This window comes from Saccoglossus kowalevskii, chromosome 14, assembly GCF_978046115.1.
Source record: "Saccoglossus kowalevskii chromosome 14, keSacKowa6.1, whole genome shotgun sequence".
NCBI classification, from domain to species: domain Eukaryota; kingdom Metazoa; phylum Hemichordata; class Enteropneusta; family Harrimaniidae; genus Saccoglossus; species Saccoglossus kowalevskii.
In genome coordinates, this window is record NC_140654.1 from 2,206,457 (window position 1) to 2,222,937 (window position 16,481).

Here is a 16,481-nt window from a genome sequence, read left to right on the forward strand (position 1 = left end):
CACCTGCGAAATGTGTGTTTTGTCAACCAGACAGTACATAGACAACTGAGAAATGAATATTTGGTCAACCAGACAGTACCTAGACATCTGAGGAATGAATGTTTGGTCAACCAAACAGTACCTAGACATCTGAGAAATGAATGTTTGGTCAACCAGATAGTACCTAGACATCTGAGGAATGAATGTTTGGTCAACCAGACAGTACGTATACATCTGAGAAATGAATGTTTGGTCAACCAGACAGTACGTATACATCTGAAAAATGAATGTTTGGTCAACCGGACAGTACATAGACAACTGAGAAATGAATGTTTGGTCAACCAGACAGTACCTAGACAACTGAGAAATGAAAGTTTGGGCAACCAGACAGTACCTGGACATATGAGAAATGACTGGTTGGTCAAGCAGACAGTAGCTAGACATATGAAAAATGAATGTTTGGTTAACCAGACAGTACCTAGACACCTGAGAATTGAGTATTTTGTCAACCAGACAGTACCTGGACAACTGAGAAATGAATGTTTGGTCAGCCAGACAGTACCTAGACAACGGAGAAATGAATGTCTTGTCAACCAGACAGTACCTAGACAACTGAGAAATGAATGTTTGGTCAACCAGACAGTACCTGGACAACTGAGAAATGAATGTTTGGTCAACCAGACAGTACCTGGACATCTGAGATATGAATGTTTGGTCAACCAAAAAGTACTTAAACATCTGAGAAATGAATGTTTGGGCAACCAGACAGTACCTAGACGACTGAGAAATGAATGTTTTGGTCAACCAAAAAGTACTTAGACATCTGAGAAATGAATATTTGGGCAACTAGACAGTACCTAGACACCTGCGAAATGAATGTTTGGTCAACCAGACAGTACCTGGACATCTGAGAAATGAATGTTTGGTCAACCAAAAAGTGCTTAGACATCTGAGAAATGAATGTTTGGTCAACCAGACAGTACCTAGACATCTGAGAAATGAATGTTTGACCTCCATTTTTAGACAGTACCTAGACATCTGAGAAATGAATGTTTGGCCAACCAGACAGTACCTGGACAACTGAGAAATTAATGTTTGGTCACCCAGACAGTACCTAGACATCTGAGAAATGAATGTTTGGTCAACCAGACAGTACCTGGACATATGAGAAATGACTGGTTGGTCAAGCAGACAGTAGCTAGACATATGAAAAATGAATGTTTGGTTAACCAGACAGTACCTAGACACCTGAGAATTGAGTATTTTGTCAACCAGACAGTACCTGGACAACTGAGAAATGAATGTTTGGTCAGCCAGACAGTACCTAGACAACGGAGAAATGAATGTCTTGTCAACCAGACAGTACCTAGACAACTGAGAAATGAATGTTTGGTCAACCAGACAGTACCTGGACAACTGAAAAATGAATGTTTGGTCAACCAGACAGTACCTGGACATCTGAGATATGAATGTTTGGTCAACCAAAAAGTACTTAAACATCTGAGAAATGAATGTTTGGGCAACCAGACAGTACCTAGACGACTGAGAAATGAATGTTTTGGTCAACCAAAAAGTACTTAGACATCTGAGAAATGAATATTTGGGCAACTAGACAGTACCTAGACACCTGCGAAATGAATGTTTGGTCAACCAGACAGTACCTGGACATCTGAGAAATGAATGTTTGGTCAACCAAAAAGTGCTTAGACATCTGAGAAATGAATGTTTGGTCAACCAGACAGTACCTAGACATCTGAGAAATGAATGTTTGACCTCCATTTTTAGACAGTACCTAGACATCTGAGAAATGAATGTTTGGCCAACCAGACAGTACCTGGACAACTGAGAAATTAATGTTTGGTCACCCAGACAGTACCTAGACATCTGAGAAATGAATGTTTGGTCAACCAGACAGTACGTATACATCTGAAAAATGAATGTTTGGTCAACCGGACAGTACATAGACAACTGAGAAATGAATGTTTGGTCAACCAGACAGTACCTAGACAACTGAGAAATGAAAGTTTGGGCAACCAGACAGTACCTGGACATATGAGAAATGACTGGTTGGTCAAGCAGACAGTAGCTAGACATATGAAAAATTAATGTTTGGTTAACCAGACAGTACCTAGACACCTGAGAATTGAGTATTTTGTCAACCAGACAGTACCTGGACAACTGAGAAATGAATGTTTGGTCAGCCAGACAGTACCTAGACAACGGAGAAATGAATGTCTTGTCAACCAGACAGTACCTAGACAACTGAGAAATGAATGTTTGGTCAACCAGACAGTACCTGGACAACTGAGAAATGAATGTTTGGTCAACCAGACAGTACCTGGACATCTGAGATATGAATGTTTGGTCAACCAAAAAGTACTTAAACATCTGAGAAATGAATGTTTGGGCAACCAGACAGTACCTAGACGACTGAGAAATGAATGTTTTGGTCAACCAAAAAGTACTTAGACATCTGAGAAATGAATATTTGGGCAACTAGACAGTACCTAGACACCTGCGAAATGAATGTTTGGTCAACCAGACAGTACCTGGACATCTGAGAAATGAATGTTTGGTCAACCAAAAAGTGCTTAGACATCTGAGAAATGAATGTTTGGTCAACCAGACAGTACCTAGACATCTGAGAAATGAATGTTTGACCTCCATTTTTAGACAGTACCTAGACATCTGAGAAATGAATGTTTGGCCAACCAGACAGTACCTGGACAACTGAGAAATTAATGTTTGGTCACCCAGACAGTACCTAGACATCTGAGAAATGAATGTTTGGTCAACCAGACAGTACTCATACATCTGGGAAGTGAGTGTTTGGTCAACCAGACAATACCTAGACATATGAGAAATGAATGTTTGGTCAACCAGACGGTACCTAGACATCTGAGAAATGAATGTTTGGTCAACCAGACAGTACCTGTACATCTGGGAAATTAATGTTTGGTCAACCAAAAAGTACTTAGACATCTGAGGAATGAATGTTTGGTCAACCAGACAGTACCCAGACATCTGAGAAATGAATGTTTGGTCAACCAGACAGTACCTAGACATCTGAGAAATGAATGTTTGGTCAACCAGACAGTACCTGTACATCTGGGAAATTAATGTTCGGTCAACCAAAAAGTACTTAGACATCTGAGAAATGAATGTTTGGTCAACCAGACAGTACCCAGACATTTGAGAAATGAATGTTTGGTCAACCAGACAGTACCTAGACAACTGAGAAATGAATGTTTGGGCAACTAGACAGTACCTAGACAACTGAGAAATGAGTGTTTGGTCAACCAGACAGTACCGGACATCTGAGAAATGAATGTTTGGTCAACCAGACAGTACCTAGACATCTGAGGAATGAATGTTTGGTCAACCAAACAGTACCTAGACATCTGAGAAATGAATGTTTGGTCAACGAGACAGTACCTAGACATCTGAGGAATGAATGTTTGGTCAACCAGACAGTACCTAGACATCTGAGAAATGAATGTTTGGTCAACCAGACAGTACCTATACATCTGAAAAATGAATGTTTGGTCAACCGGACAGTACATAGACAACTGAGAAATGAATGTTTGGTCAACCAGACAGTACCTAGACAACTGAGAAATGAAAGTTCGGGCAACCAGACAGTACCTAGACATATGAGAAATGACTGGTTGGTCAAGCAGACAGTAGCTAGACATATGTAAAATGAATGTTTGGTTAACCAGACAGTACCTAGACACCTGAGAATTGAGTATTTTGTCAACCAGACAGTACCTGGACAACTGAGAAATGAATGTTTGGTCAGCCAGACAGTACCTAGACAACGGAGAAATGAATGTCTGGGCAACCAGACAGTTCCTAGACAACTGAGAAATAAATGTTTGGTCAACCAGACAGTACCTGGACAACTGAGAAATGAATGTTTGGTCAACCAGACAGTACCTGGACATCTGAGATATGAATGTTTGGTCAACCAAAAAGTACTTAAACATCTGAGAAATGAATGCTTGGGCAACCAGACAGTACCTAGACAACTGAGAAATGAATGTTTTGGTCAACCAAAAAGTACTTAGACATCTGAGAAATGAATGTTTGGGCAACTAGACAGTACCTAGACACCTGCGAAATGAATGTTTGGTCAACCAGACAGTACCTGGACATCTGAGAAATGAATGTTTGGTCAACCAAAAAGTGCTTAGACATCTGAGAAATGAATGTTTGGTCAACCAGACAGTACCTAGACATCTGGGAAATTAATGTTTGGTCAACCAGACAGTACCTAGACATCTGAGAAATGAATGTTTGACCTCCATTTTTAGACAGTACCTAGACATCTGAGAAATGAATGTTTGGCCAACCAGACAGTACCTGGACAACTGAGACATGAATGTTTGGTCACCCAGACAGTACCTAGACATCTGAGAAATGAATGTTTGGTCAACCAGACAGTACTCAGACATCCGGGAAGTGAGTGTTTGGTCAACCAGACAATACCTAGACATATGAGAAATGAATGTTTGGTCAACCAGACGGTACCTAGACATCTGAGAAATGAATGTTTGGTCAACCAGACAGTACCTGTACATCTGGGAAATTAATGTTTGGTCAACCAAAAAGTACTTAGACATCTGAGGAATGAATGTTTGGTCAACCAGACAGTACCCAGACATCTGAGAAATGAATGTTTGGTCAACCAGACAGTACCTAGACATCTGAGAAATGAATGTTTGGTCAACCAGACAGTACCTGTACATCTGGGAAATTAATGTTCGGTCAACCAAAAAGTACTTAGACATCTGAGAAATGAATGTTTGGTCAACCAGACAGTACCCAGACATCTGAGAAATGAATGTTTGGTCAACCAGACAGTACCTAGACAACTGAGAAATGAATGTTTGGTCAACCAGACAGTACCGGACATCTGAGAAATGAATGTTTGGTCAACCAAAAAGTACTTAGATATCTGAGAAATGAATGTTTGGTCAACCAGACAGTACCCAGACATCTGAGAAATGAATGTTTGGTCAACCAGACAGTACCTAGACAACTGAGAAATGAATGTTTGGTCAACCAGACAGTACCCAGACATCTGAGAAATGAATGTTTAGGCAACCAGACAGTACCTAAACCACCGAGAAATGAATCTTTGGGCAACTAGACAGTACCTAGACATCTGAAAAATGACTGTTTGGTCAACAAGCCAGTACCTAGACACCTGCGAAATGTGTGTTTTGTCAACCAGACAGTACATAGACATCTGAGAAATGAATGTTTGGTCAACCAGACAGTACCTAGACATCTGAGGAATGAATGTTTGGTCAACCAAACAGTACCTAGACATCTGAGAAATGAATGTTTGGTCAACCAGACAGTACCTAGACATCTGAGGAATGAATGTTTGGTCAACCAGACAGTACCTAGACATCTGAGAAATGAATGTTTGGTCAACCAGACAGTACCTATACATCTGAAAAATGAATCTTTGGTCAACCAGACAGTACCTAGTCATCTGAGAAATGAATGTTTGGTCAACTAGACAGTACCTAGACATCTGAGAAATGGATCTTTGGTCAACCATAAATTGTTTAAATATATGCCATCAACCATGACATATTACCAAGTGTTCACGAACTTAATTTAAACAATTTTGCAAAATTATTATTTAAATAGTCCTTCAAAATTTTCGATAAAACTTAGTTGAAAGCCTTTTCAAAAATCAAATCTGATAATTGCAACTCAAGTCACTGTCTAATGACGCAGTAGTTCATTGTATTCAGTATAATAAATCCCGTCATGCATTTCGTTTCAAATTCTGTCTGGGAAAGCGCTAAATACAACCCATTTGGGAAGTACGTAATGTTCCGTGATCAAAGTTCGCTCGTACGCAGTAGTAATATAACGCAGTAATAATCGTCCTATAAAATCGAAACCTAATGGCGATACAGGAAACAACTCAAGGTCCGATGTGCGCCTCAGACTAATCTCAATTTATAATAGAAAATGCGGCATATGAATACTTTAGTATACCTTTCGTAATATAATCCATCTCCGATATTCAAACAGAAAATCCCGAGTGCGATTAGGCTACTTGATGACACCCTAAGATACTGAAATTAGAATCTCAACCGACTACCGAACTGATTGGTGGAGTTATTAAAGTACACATACAGTATTATGTTAAAAGGCTTCAAACAAAACTTTTCTAAGTACTACTACACAACTTTAAGTCTATCTAAGATTAATGCTTGTAGCGTTGAGTATTTTGAGAAACATGTATATATACTGAACACAAACACTAAACTCTTATTTCGAAACGAGTTGGATAAACAAATAATTACGTTGTTAAATTTCGGTGCAGCAGTTGCCGAGATTTTCGCACTACGGTGCCCCGCCGACGGATAACTTTCGTTCGGATAAGTCTATCGGCGAGGGCGCTGTACCAACATGTCAGTAGATGCGATAACAGCATGCTGTTATAAATTATTGGGAAAATCCGGGAATGGTATTTTTTTTCCATTAAATGACGCCTTTACATGGATTCCTAAGGAAATTAGCATTTTTATCACTTCAGTTTTCCTGTCATTGAAAACCAACCATCCATTTCCAAATTTCATCAATGCACGCCTCAATCACAGGTCTAGACATTTCAGTGTTTTTACACGTGATATATAATTGTGTATCATCGACATACATCATGAAATGTTTTCTCGTGATATCTTCCAATGAAGCACAATAGAGAATGAACAGAATTGGGTCTAATGCACGACCCTGTGGCACACCATACATTAGTTCCCATGGTTCCATGATACACCATGAATACAACTTGAAACATATTGAGTTCTACAATCATGAAAACCAATTTAAAGCAACACCCTTGGCCCCATACCTAGTCTGTAATCGTTTTAGAAGTATGGGGTGATAAATCGCATCTAAGGCAGAACTCAGATCTAATAAAACTATAATTACATCACAATGATTGTCTAAAGACCCATAACAACATTTTGTTCATTTTAGACCGAAATGTTCATTTTAGACCGAAATGTTCATTTTAGACCGAAATGTTCATTTTAGACGGAAATGTTCATTTTAGACCACAGCATTGTAAACAATGTAAACAAAAATCCGTGTTCTTATTGTAAAACGTGAATTCACAGTGTTGCCGCAAATGAGGTAAACCAGGTACATGTGTTTCACTAGTTGGTTCCACCGCGATTTCGAATTCCTTCGAACAGAACGCGGCGCATGGATTACACCGGAGACAATCAATGTATAAAATGGAGTGTTATATCATCATTTGTCTGTTTTAGATCGTTTCACCATTGTTACCTATATGAGAAGAATATATTTTAATATCTAACAATTTGACATATGGTGAATATGTGATACAAAGTACTGTCTGAAAAAGGTAATATTGTGATCTCTGTATGGCTATGAATTCTTGTTATATGAATAAACAAGTTACAGCAAATTTAACGGTTTTAAAATTCAAAAATAAGAACATACTAATGAACAGAGTGAATGATATAAAATAGTTGATTATTCATTATTATATCTGATTGATTCCTATGATTAACTTTGTAAGAACTTTGTAAGTAACTTTGTGTTTTGAATGTGCGCAGCTAATACTATTAATATGAATACTGCCCTCTACGATACTGAACGTTACTACTATCGTTCAAGGTCTTTGCCAATTGATCGTATCCACAACATGGCGTCGTACACAGTGTCAAAGTTGCCTTTGAAAATTGTATTATTTCTTGGAACTGTCCGCGAGAATAGGCTAGGTCTAAGGGTTGCCAAATTCATGGTGAATCAACTGGAAAAAACTGGGCATGACGTAACTCTATTTGGTAAGTCGCGGAAGGGAACTTTACAGCTCCCTGGTCGGGGTCACACACTACAGAGCTCCGTTCTGCTTCTAGATGGTAGTAAGTTTATTCTTTGACGGGTGTTATTTGTCTCGACCCCGTCATATTGAACTGCAACTCGTGCATTATTACGCATAGACTATTTTTATGACTGACTACTTGCTCTGTCAGTCACTTAGCCGCCATACCGCTGACAGAATACAGAATGATCTTGTATATAACAAATTACAACATTTCCAGAGTTGAAAGAATTCTGCACAGTCATTGTAAAGGGTGGACCATTTTGAGATCGGGGGGGGGGTGACAGGTGACAATGTACTGTGCCTACCTATAAATATTTTAATCAAAGACATTTTCTTTCAAAGCTGTTATCTACTAGCAGTCAATTATTGCATTTCTCAACAAAGCTTCTCATTTGCATATTCTGGTATTCTGGTACAAGGCACACATTGTAGTGGGATTGTAATACTGTCAATGGTTTTATTTAATGATTTTGACTCTTATATAATCTAAATAAAATAAACTTCCACTATTTTTTTCCCACAAATTTAGATGAAATAGTTTGCTGTCTGCTTGATACTTATAAATCAATGTGAAATCATGTATGGTAAGAGAAATAATAGAAGAAAAAAAGTGTTGATTTAGTACTAATTCAATGACCCAATATGTGAATGCACATTTTTCATTGGTCAATTTTTTAGTTCATTTTTGGCTCAATGGACCATAGGTCCGCTGAGCCTATGGGATGGGTTTCTGTCCTGCGTCTGTCGTCCATCTATCTGTCTGTCTGTCTGTCTGTCTGTCTGTCTGTCTGTGCACGACTTCTCAAAAATCGCTGAACCGCTTGACTCGATTTTTGGTGTGTGGATGCCAAACTCAAAAATTTCTTCTATGCTACTATGACACTAAGTGGTCTACAGTGCTGATATTGATAGTGCATGTGCCTTTGATTGTCCTCTATCAGTTTTTAGCTCTGCTCTCGACTTTGTCGAGCGGAGCTTATCATATGAGTGATTGTCCGTCGTCCGGGTCAATGTTTTACTTTTTCGACTTCTTGAAAACTACAAGCCTGAATGCTTTGATATTTGGTATATGTGTACCTTGGGTAGACCTCCCTCAGATTTGTTCATTTCATGATCATATCTTCAATTCTCTAATTTTGGTGAATAGTTTTGTCATTTTTGGTAAAAAGTGATATTTTCAACTTCTTGTTAAAAACCGCAAGTCCAATTGCTTTGATATTACATATATAGGTACTACATGTGGACCTTTCTCAGATTTGTTCATTTTGTAATGATATCTTTAATTATCTAATTTTGGTGAATATTTTTGTAATTTTTGGTAAAAAGTGATATTTTCTTCTTGTTAAAAACCACAATCATTTATGGTGAAAAATTATATTTTTGAATTCTTGTTGAAAACAGCAAGTCCCATTGCATTGATACTATGCATATTGTTCATTTTCTAATGATATCTTCTGTTCTTTAATTGAAATGTGCATTGCTAACAGCGAGCTATCTCAGCCGAGCGGCTGCTTGTATTAATTTGGTAAGGAAATTTTCAATTTCCTAGTTTTGGCGAATATTTTAAAATGGTTATTTTTGGTCAAAAATGCTATTTTCGACTTCTTCTCTGAAACTGATGGTCCGATTGCACTCAAACTCACGTGGTATATACCTTGGGTGGACCTCTATCAGATTTGTTCATTTCATGTTCATATCTTCAATTTTCTATTTTTAGCGAATATTTTTTGTAATTTTTGGTCAATTCTATTTTCGACTTCTTCTCCGAAACTGGTAGTCCGATTGCTCTCAAACCAGCATGGTTATATACGTTGGGTGGACCTCTATCAGATTTGTTCATTTTGTGTAGACATCTTCAATTCTCTATTTTTAGCAAATATTTTGTCATTTTTCATCAAAAATAGTACTTTTGACTTGTTCTTCAAAACCAATTATTTGATACTTGGTACACATGTAGCTTGGATGATACTTCACCCAGTCACTAAAAGGGGCCAAATTTATAAAAAATTTCATAAATTCATGATTTTTGTTATTACCTTCTCCTTAATGCATTACAGTTGTCGGAAAATGAACAAAACTTGGGAAGATTATACAATGATGTCATATTGAAATTATATGCTCACAGGGAGATATGTAATGTTTCCCATTTGTTCTGTCAACTGTTTCTCATTCTCACATAGCACATGGGAGTTCCAAGTTTTCTTTGATTGGTCTATTGTGATTGTAATGAAAACATAACCACTCAACATATTTAAATGTGTATTGACATGATTGATTTTGGTGGGAAATTATGCAAATTGCCTAATTTACATACCAATATTTACCGGTAGGCTATTTTGGGGATATCTTGAGAACCATTTAAATTTATGCATATTAGATAATTTGCCTATCAGTTGGTGAAATTATAGCTTTTGGGTGCTATTTCAAGAACCATTCAACATATTTTAACAAAACTTGGTATATACATGTATTACAAATTCAGATAATTGCAAATATCATGTTATGTTATTCTCTCAACACACTGGAGTTCTTTTTAAGCTCTTTTTGATTCTAATTTTATTGAATATTTCTGTTATTTCTGTAAAAAATTCCACTTTTATCATTATGTTTTATTGTCTCACTCACTGCCTTTTGGGGTATTTGTCATATACAGCACTAATCTTTAGCATAATAGCCGTTGTGCAACAGGCCAATGGTCTATTTTTTCATGTGTAATATCAAAATCTTCTATTGTAAAATTTCAAATTTGATGCAAGAAAACACAACTACTCATTTTCCGATGTAAACCTTATTGTTTTGGTGGGTTTCATTGATATTGTCTAATATTTAAACCTTATTGTTTTGGTGGGTTTCATTGATATTGTCTAATATTTAAACCTTATTGTTTTGGTGGGTTTCATTGATATTGTCTAATATTTAAACACACATTCAAGACAAAAATTCAGGGTGTCTCGTTTTAGATGTTATTGGATTTATTATTTTGTAATCAAATTCACTCACCTAAAAACGCCATTCATTGGTATTCACGGTTTCTCAACTTTGTCTGATGTTTGATGGTGCAGTTTCACCATAAAAAAAAGCTATAAAGCCAGAAACAGTTCACTGCCAAAGGAAGAGGGTAGTGTGGCCACAACTTAAAATTTATTTACTTGAACATGATATATGTTGATTTTAGGACAACAGAAACCAAAAGCACAAATGCATAGTTGGGCATTTCGCGGGCATTTTAGAGACACATTAGTCGGAAACGTATATATTTCTTTGCAGGATTGTGTTTGACTATTTGTTATTTCTTGTTTATTGCCACCATACCTGTCTGGTCATCACTTTTTCAGTTTTTAAATTTTGGTCTGCTTTAATTAAAAATTTCAATATCTAAATTAACTACGTAATATTATTAGACGAAGCTGAATGCCATTCTCTTCCAATGGCCGGTACACACAGAACACAATTTGAAATACTAGTAGAACAATTAATTATAAATTAGACTTCTCAGATCAACAAAATGAAAATGAAATCATTGAGACTGTTTTGGTCATTGTCTAATTCAACTAAATATAAAGTGGCTTGGTGTGTTTACTTGGAATGGATCCAAAACAAAAGTATTTTTACAAATATTTGATTCACTGCTGATATTGATAAAATAATTTCTCGCCACTTTGTTTGTAGATCCAGAAGTTATGTCATTCCCAATGTTGCATAAGCCAGTATTCCATTACGGCAAAGATCGTGAAGGTGCACCTGATTGGCTAGTTAAAGCCGAGCAGCAGGTTAAAGACGCTGATGCCTACGTCATTGTCAGCGGTGAATACAATCATTCCATACCCCCAGCATTGTCCAATATGATGGACTACTTTGGTGGCAGTTCATACAGTTGGAAAGCTAGTGGTATTGTCTGTTATTCCCCGGGTAAGAATAAATTCTATGTTTATGGATTATATAGGAAAGGTGCAAAGAATACTGTAGATTGTTTTGGTTTTATTTGTTATTTATTTTTGATATTTTCAAGTTTGAATTATGAACACTGGGGCTATTAATTCAGGTTCTATTCTTGTTTGAAACCAGTTTTCAGGAATACTGTACATTGACCAATTACTTTTTAACTTCTTACAAACGTGATACATAATGTCATATACTGTAAAATGACTAATTTTCACTGGGTTTAAATTTTGCTGATTTACCATTTCTGACATATTCAGTGGGTTTAAAATTTATGTATTTATCATTTAGATAATGTGTTCTATGCTAAATTTCACATATTCACTGGGTTTTAATTTAGCTCATTTTTCAGTAAGCGAAATAAGGAAAATTCAAATCCAGTGAAAAATTAACCCCTTTAAATTAGTCACTTTACAGTATCTTTCAATATGGACAAGTACTCATTTGATCAGATACAAATGTCAATCATTTTAATGTTAAACAATCATATTCCTGACATGGTTATATTCCAGCTATATTCCTATAATAGAAAAACTATATATCTTAAATTATATATATGGCTTGTTGTTATTATTATTATACATTAATTCAGACTTAAAGATCCATAGTGAGAACAGAACGAACAAACAAACAAAAACAATAATAAATGTAATAAGTAATACAGCAGCTTATTCCAGTGTTGGAAAATACCTGACCTCGACCACACATCAGAATTATAAAGTTTATCCAGGTCATAGGGCCATCCCACTAGATATACATTGTCAAGGTACTAGGGCCATTGTACCGGTACTAGATATATTTTATCCAGGCACTAGGGACATTTCACTAGATATGCATTATCTAGGCGCTAGGGCCATTTCACTTAATATGCATTATACAGGTACTAGGGCCATTCCACTAGATATGCATTATCTAGGCACTAGGGCCATTTCACTAGATATGCATTATACAGGTACTAGGGCCATTTCACTAGATATGCATTATACAGGTACTAGGGCCATTTCACTAGATATGCATTATACAGGTACTAGGGCCATTTCACTGGATATGCATTATACAGGTACTAGGGCCATTTCACTAGATATGCATTATACAGGTACTAGGGCCATTTCACTAGATATGCATTATACAGGTACTAGGGCCATTTCACTAGATATGCATTATACAGGTACAAATGTACTAGGGCCATTTCACTCGATATGCATTATACAGGTACTAGGGCCATTTCACTCGATATGCATTATACAGGTACTAGGGCCATTTCACTAGATATGCATTATACAGGTACTAGGGCCATTTCACTAGATATGCATTATACAGGTACTAGGGCCATTTCACTAAATATGCATTATACAGGTACTAGGGCCATTCCACTAAATATGCATTATACAGGTACTAGGGCCATTCCACTAGATATGCATTATACAGGAAACATAGACACAGAGTGTAGTACTGAATATCTCTTGTTGATTTCAATTCTATAGGAATCTATGGTGGAATGAGATCAGCAATGCAACTCAGAGCTTTCTTGGGTGAGTTAGGGTGCCTCAGCGTCTCAAACATTTTTGGTATACCTAAAGTTCATGAAGCTTTGAACGAGAATGGAGAACCGCTAAATGACCACATGGAAAAGGGAGCACAGAGGCTGATATCACAGTTAGACTGGAATGCACATGCTATGAGAAATCAACGTAATAATTTTGGCACACCTTAGTAATGGCATTGGTACAAATATGTCACATGACATTTTTATCTTTCACTTTGACGAGAGGAAGAATAAAAATTTAAAATGGCATCCAAGAGAGGAAGTGACTTAGTTGGTAGGTTGCTGAGTAGAAGCAATTATATTTTATATAGGAGTGAACCACTTAAAATTATGGAGTAGGCTTTGCTCACCACTTATCCAACTTTCTTGCATTGAATGTATCAATGCAATTTACAGGGTATAGTAACTGTTTGGAAGAAAACAGTCTCATTGTTTTTGCATATTTGTATCATACATTATATATATATATACACACACACTATTTATCACAGAAATAAATCTGTTTGTGTGTGAATATTTTTACTGAAATAGTAAGAAGAGTGTGAATATAATCCAGCTTTTAAACATTATGCTTTTTGTATTTTCAATATACACCATCCAGAAGGTTGTGGTCATCTGATCGACTGTTATGTGTTGCTGGAGTACAGACTGACATGTATAGGTGATATCTGAATTTAACCCTATGATATTAAGATTAGTTCTTGTACCATTTTTAAATCAGTTTATAAAAAACCTCTCTTACCGTTTGTATTAGAAAAATTAATTAAAAATCTGAAATGATAGTGAGCTGACAGCCCCCCTCCAATATTTGTATTTTTTATGGTGAATATGCATGTTGACAAGAAAAACATCTGTTATCAAAATTATTTTTATTCCCAAAAAAACTTAAAAAATTAGTAATAAAAAAAATCTGTTACTTTAACAATGAGAAATTACATACTTTTTTAGTAAAGTGTATTGTTTTCTGTTTTTCTATGAAACTATCGATACTTTAAAATAACACGCATACACACTTTCATCACCTGCATAGCAGTTAAAAATCCAGCAGATTTGGCAACTCCATGGTAGAGTCATTGGATTCACGAATTTTGGTGAAATCTGTCTCCCAAACACAAATGAGATAGATTATTGTCAACTATACTGTGGTGTATATTTACTGGGTGTTATTGAGGTTCACTGCCTACACATCCACATTAGGTTACCGAAAATGAAAAAAAATTTCAAAACTGGCTTTTTTGATTATTTCATATCTCAAAATTTTGCTCTTACGTGAAAGTCGTACATTATTGAGTTTCCAAGGTGATAATAGTTTTCCATTATATACAACTGGGGAGATGGGGTCTCCCATAATGCATTGTCTTTATGTGCAGTGCGTAGTATTCACAAACGACTGGAACTTGAACATCAAATTTCTCTGTCATCACTATTGTTTGTTCCATCATTAAGGATAATTATTCAAATTAACATTCAATTTTGAAAAAATGATGTCTGCTCTAACATTTTGGGACAATATCTACTTATTTCTATCAAAATGTTTGTTTTGATAAAAAATATATGGCTAAAACTCTACAGCAAGAGTGTTTGGTAAAACAATGAAAATTCCCGAAGTAAGTAAATGTAATAAATATTTTGATAGCACCACAGGAAATGAAATAAATCCTACGTTATCTGGTTATACTACAGCCAACCAAATTGAATAACTGATCTCTACACAAATCTGAAACCAATGCACAACAGAAGCCATGTCACTATTACAATAACAGTTAAACTGGTGTCAATATTTAGGTAATTGTTGAACCAGATGTAATTTTGCATTGAAAACACATCTTGACTATTTTTTTTAAAGACGTGGTGAAAACAAATTTATGCAGGTTTTTTTTGTGAAAGTTACCAAAAGGGTTAATATATTCCAAAGTGATAGAAACATTCATATAAGGCCATAACCATATTTGGTAAAACAGACTTTCATGTGATTAACTTTTAGCGAAATCAAGCCATATTTGGTAAAAAGATGTGGCAGATGTAGCCATATAAGGCAAACAGATCAAGCCATATTTGGTAAAAAGATGTGGTAGATGTAGCCATATATTAAGTTGATAGCCATATTTGGTAAACATACCTAGAATAATTATTCTATATATATGTATGGTATACAAATATTATTCCATATAATATAAATATACATGTAATGGCTTTGGATGGCTTACACTTGTATACAGTAACCAAGAAAATTCAATGAGAAATCTACCAGTCAAAATTAACCCTTGGCTTCTGCTGGGCTATTTTTAAAAACAAAACAAAACTGGCTGGTATGTTAATGAGCAACAGGTTTTATCAGTTTCATCTCGGCAGCTTCATGCAGTGCTTTCAGTGCAAGTTCTTTGATTGTCTCGTCCTTTGCCTCTTTAGATAGCACCATCAGTATCTCCAGTAATTTACTTTCAATTATTTTAATGGCAATATCTTTATCACATGCAATCATGTTCCCTGTGATGTACAATGCTCTATGTTGAATTTGAGTTCGCTCTGATAGACACATCTGCTGTAAAGTCTCAAGCCATGATTTTAACTGCAAAAGAAAAATATTTAATTTATTAATATATAAAAATATTGTTTCTGGTCATTTTCCCCTCTAAGTTGATGCAGCCTTCGTTTCATTTTTGTGGAAATGAATACAAGAGCTGTAAGTTCTAAAAAATGTTTTTTGTTGTTTTTGTTTACTGGTTTCCATGGGAAATTACATTAGTGAACCATTTAAAACAAGCCCTCACTTTTGCCATAGTGGGTGTAGTTTTATATTTAAATTGCCCTTATAAGTGAAAGTACACTGGGCTAGCAGGATTAAAGGCTTAATTAAAATGCACAAATTGTTTGATATTTATGAACTGCATTGAATTAAGAAAGAAATGTACAGGAGATACTTAAACAATGAAGAGGAAAGTGGTGGGGTTATTTACTGTGAATAAAGTATGTGAACACGTGGTTTTGTTGATTCTTGTGATGCAGAGCGAAGGGCTAACTATGAATTAAATGATAAGCTTCACATCAGCAGAGAGTGAGTAAAAACTGATCTAGAATTTAGCCATGCAGTTTTAAGGAAGAAAATGAACTGAATTCATGGTACACATA

The 16,481-nt window shown here is 36.0% G+C and overlaps 2 protein-coding genes across 2 annotated transcripts in view; one reads left to right on the forward strand and one right to left on the reverse strand.

The window, feature by feature from the left end:
- The first annotated feature begins 7,660 nt into the window (after positions 1-7,660).
- LOC100370698 (uncharacterized) lies at positions 7,661-14,304 on the forward strand. Its single transcript, XM_002732536.3, has 3 exons — positions 7,661-7,826; positions 11,537-11,776; positions 13,291-14,304. Exons 1-3 carry the CDS (start codon positions 7,685-7,687, stop codon positions 13,518-13,520), a joined length of 612 nt encoding a protein of 203 aa, XP_002732582.1. The 5' UTR covers positions 7,661-7,684; the 3' UTR covers positions 13,521-14,304.
- Positions 14,203-16,481, reverse strand: part of LOC102803990 (protein unc-45 homolog B-like) — a 30,159-nt gene continuing 27,880 nt past the window's right edge. The window contains exon 18 of the mRNA XM_085507776.1: positions 14,203-15,921. Coding sequence (XP_085363902.1) covers positions 15,667-15,921 — 255 coding nt within the window. The 3' untranslated portion in view covers positions 14,203-15,666. The remainder of the gene's footprint in view (positions 15,922-16,481) is intronic.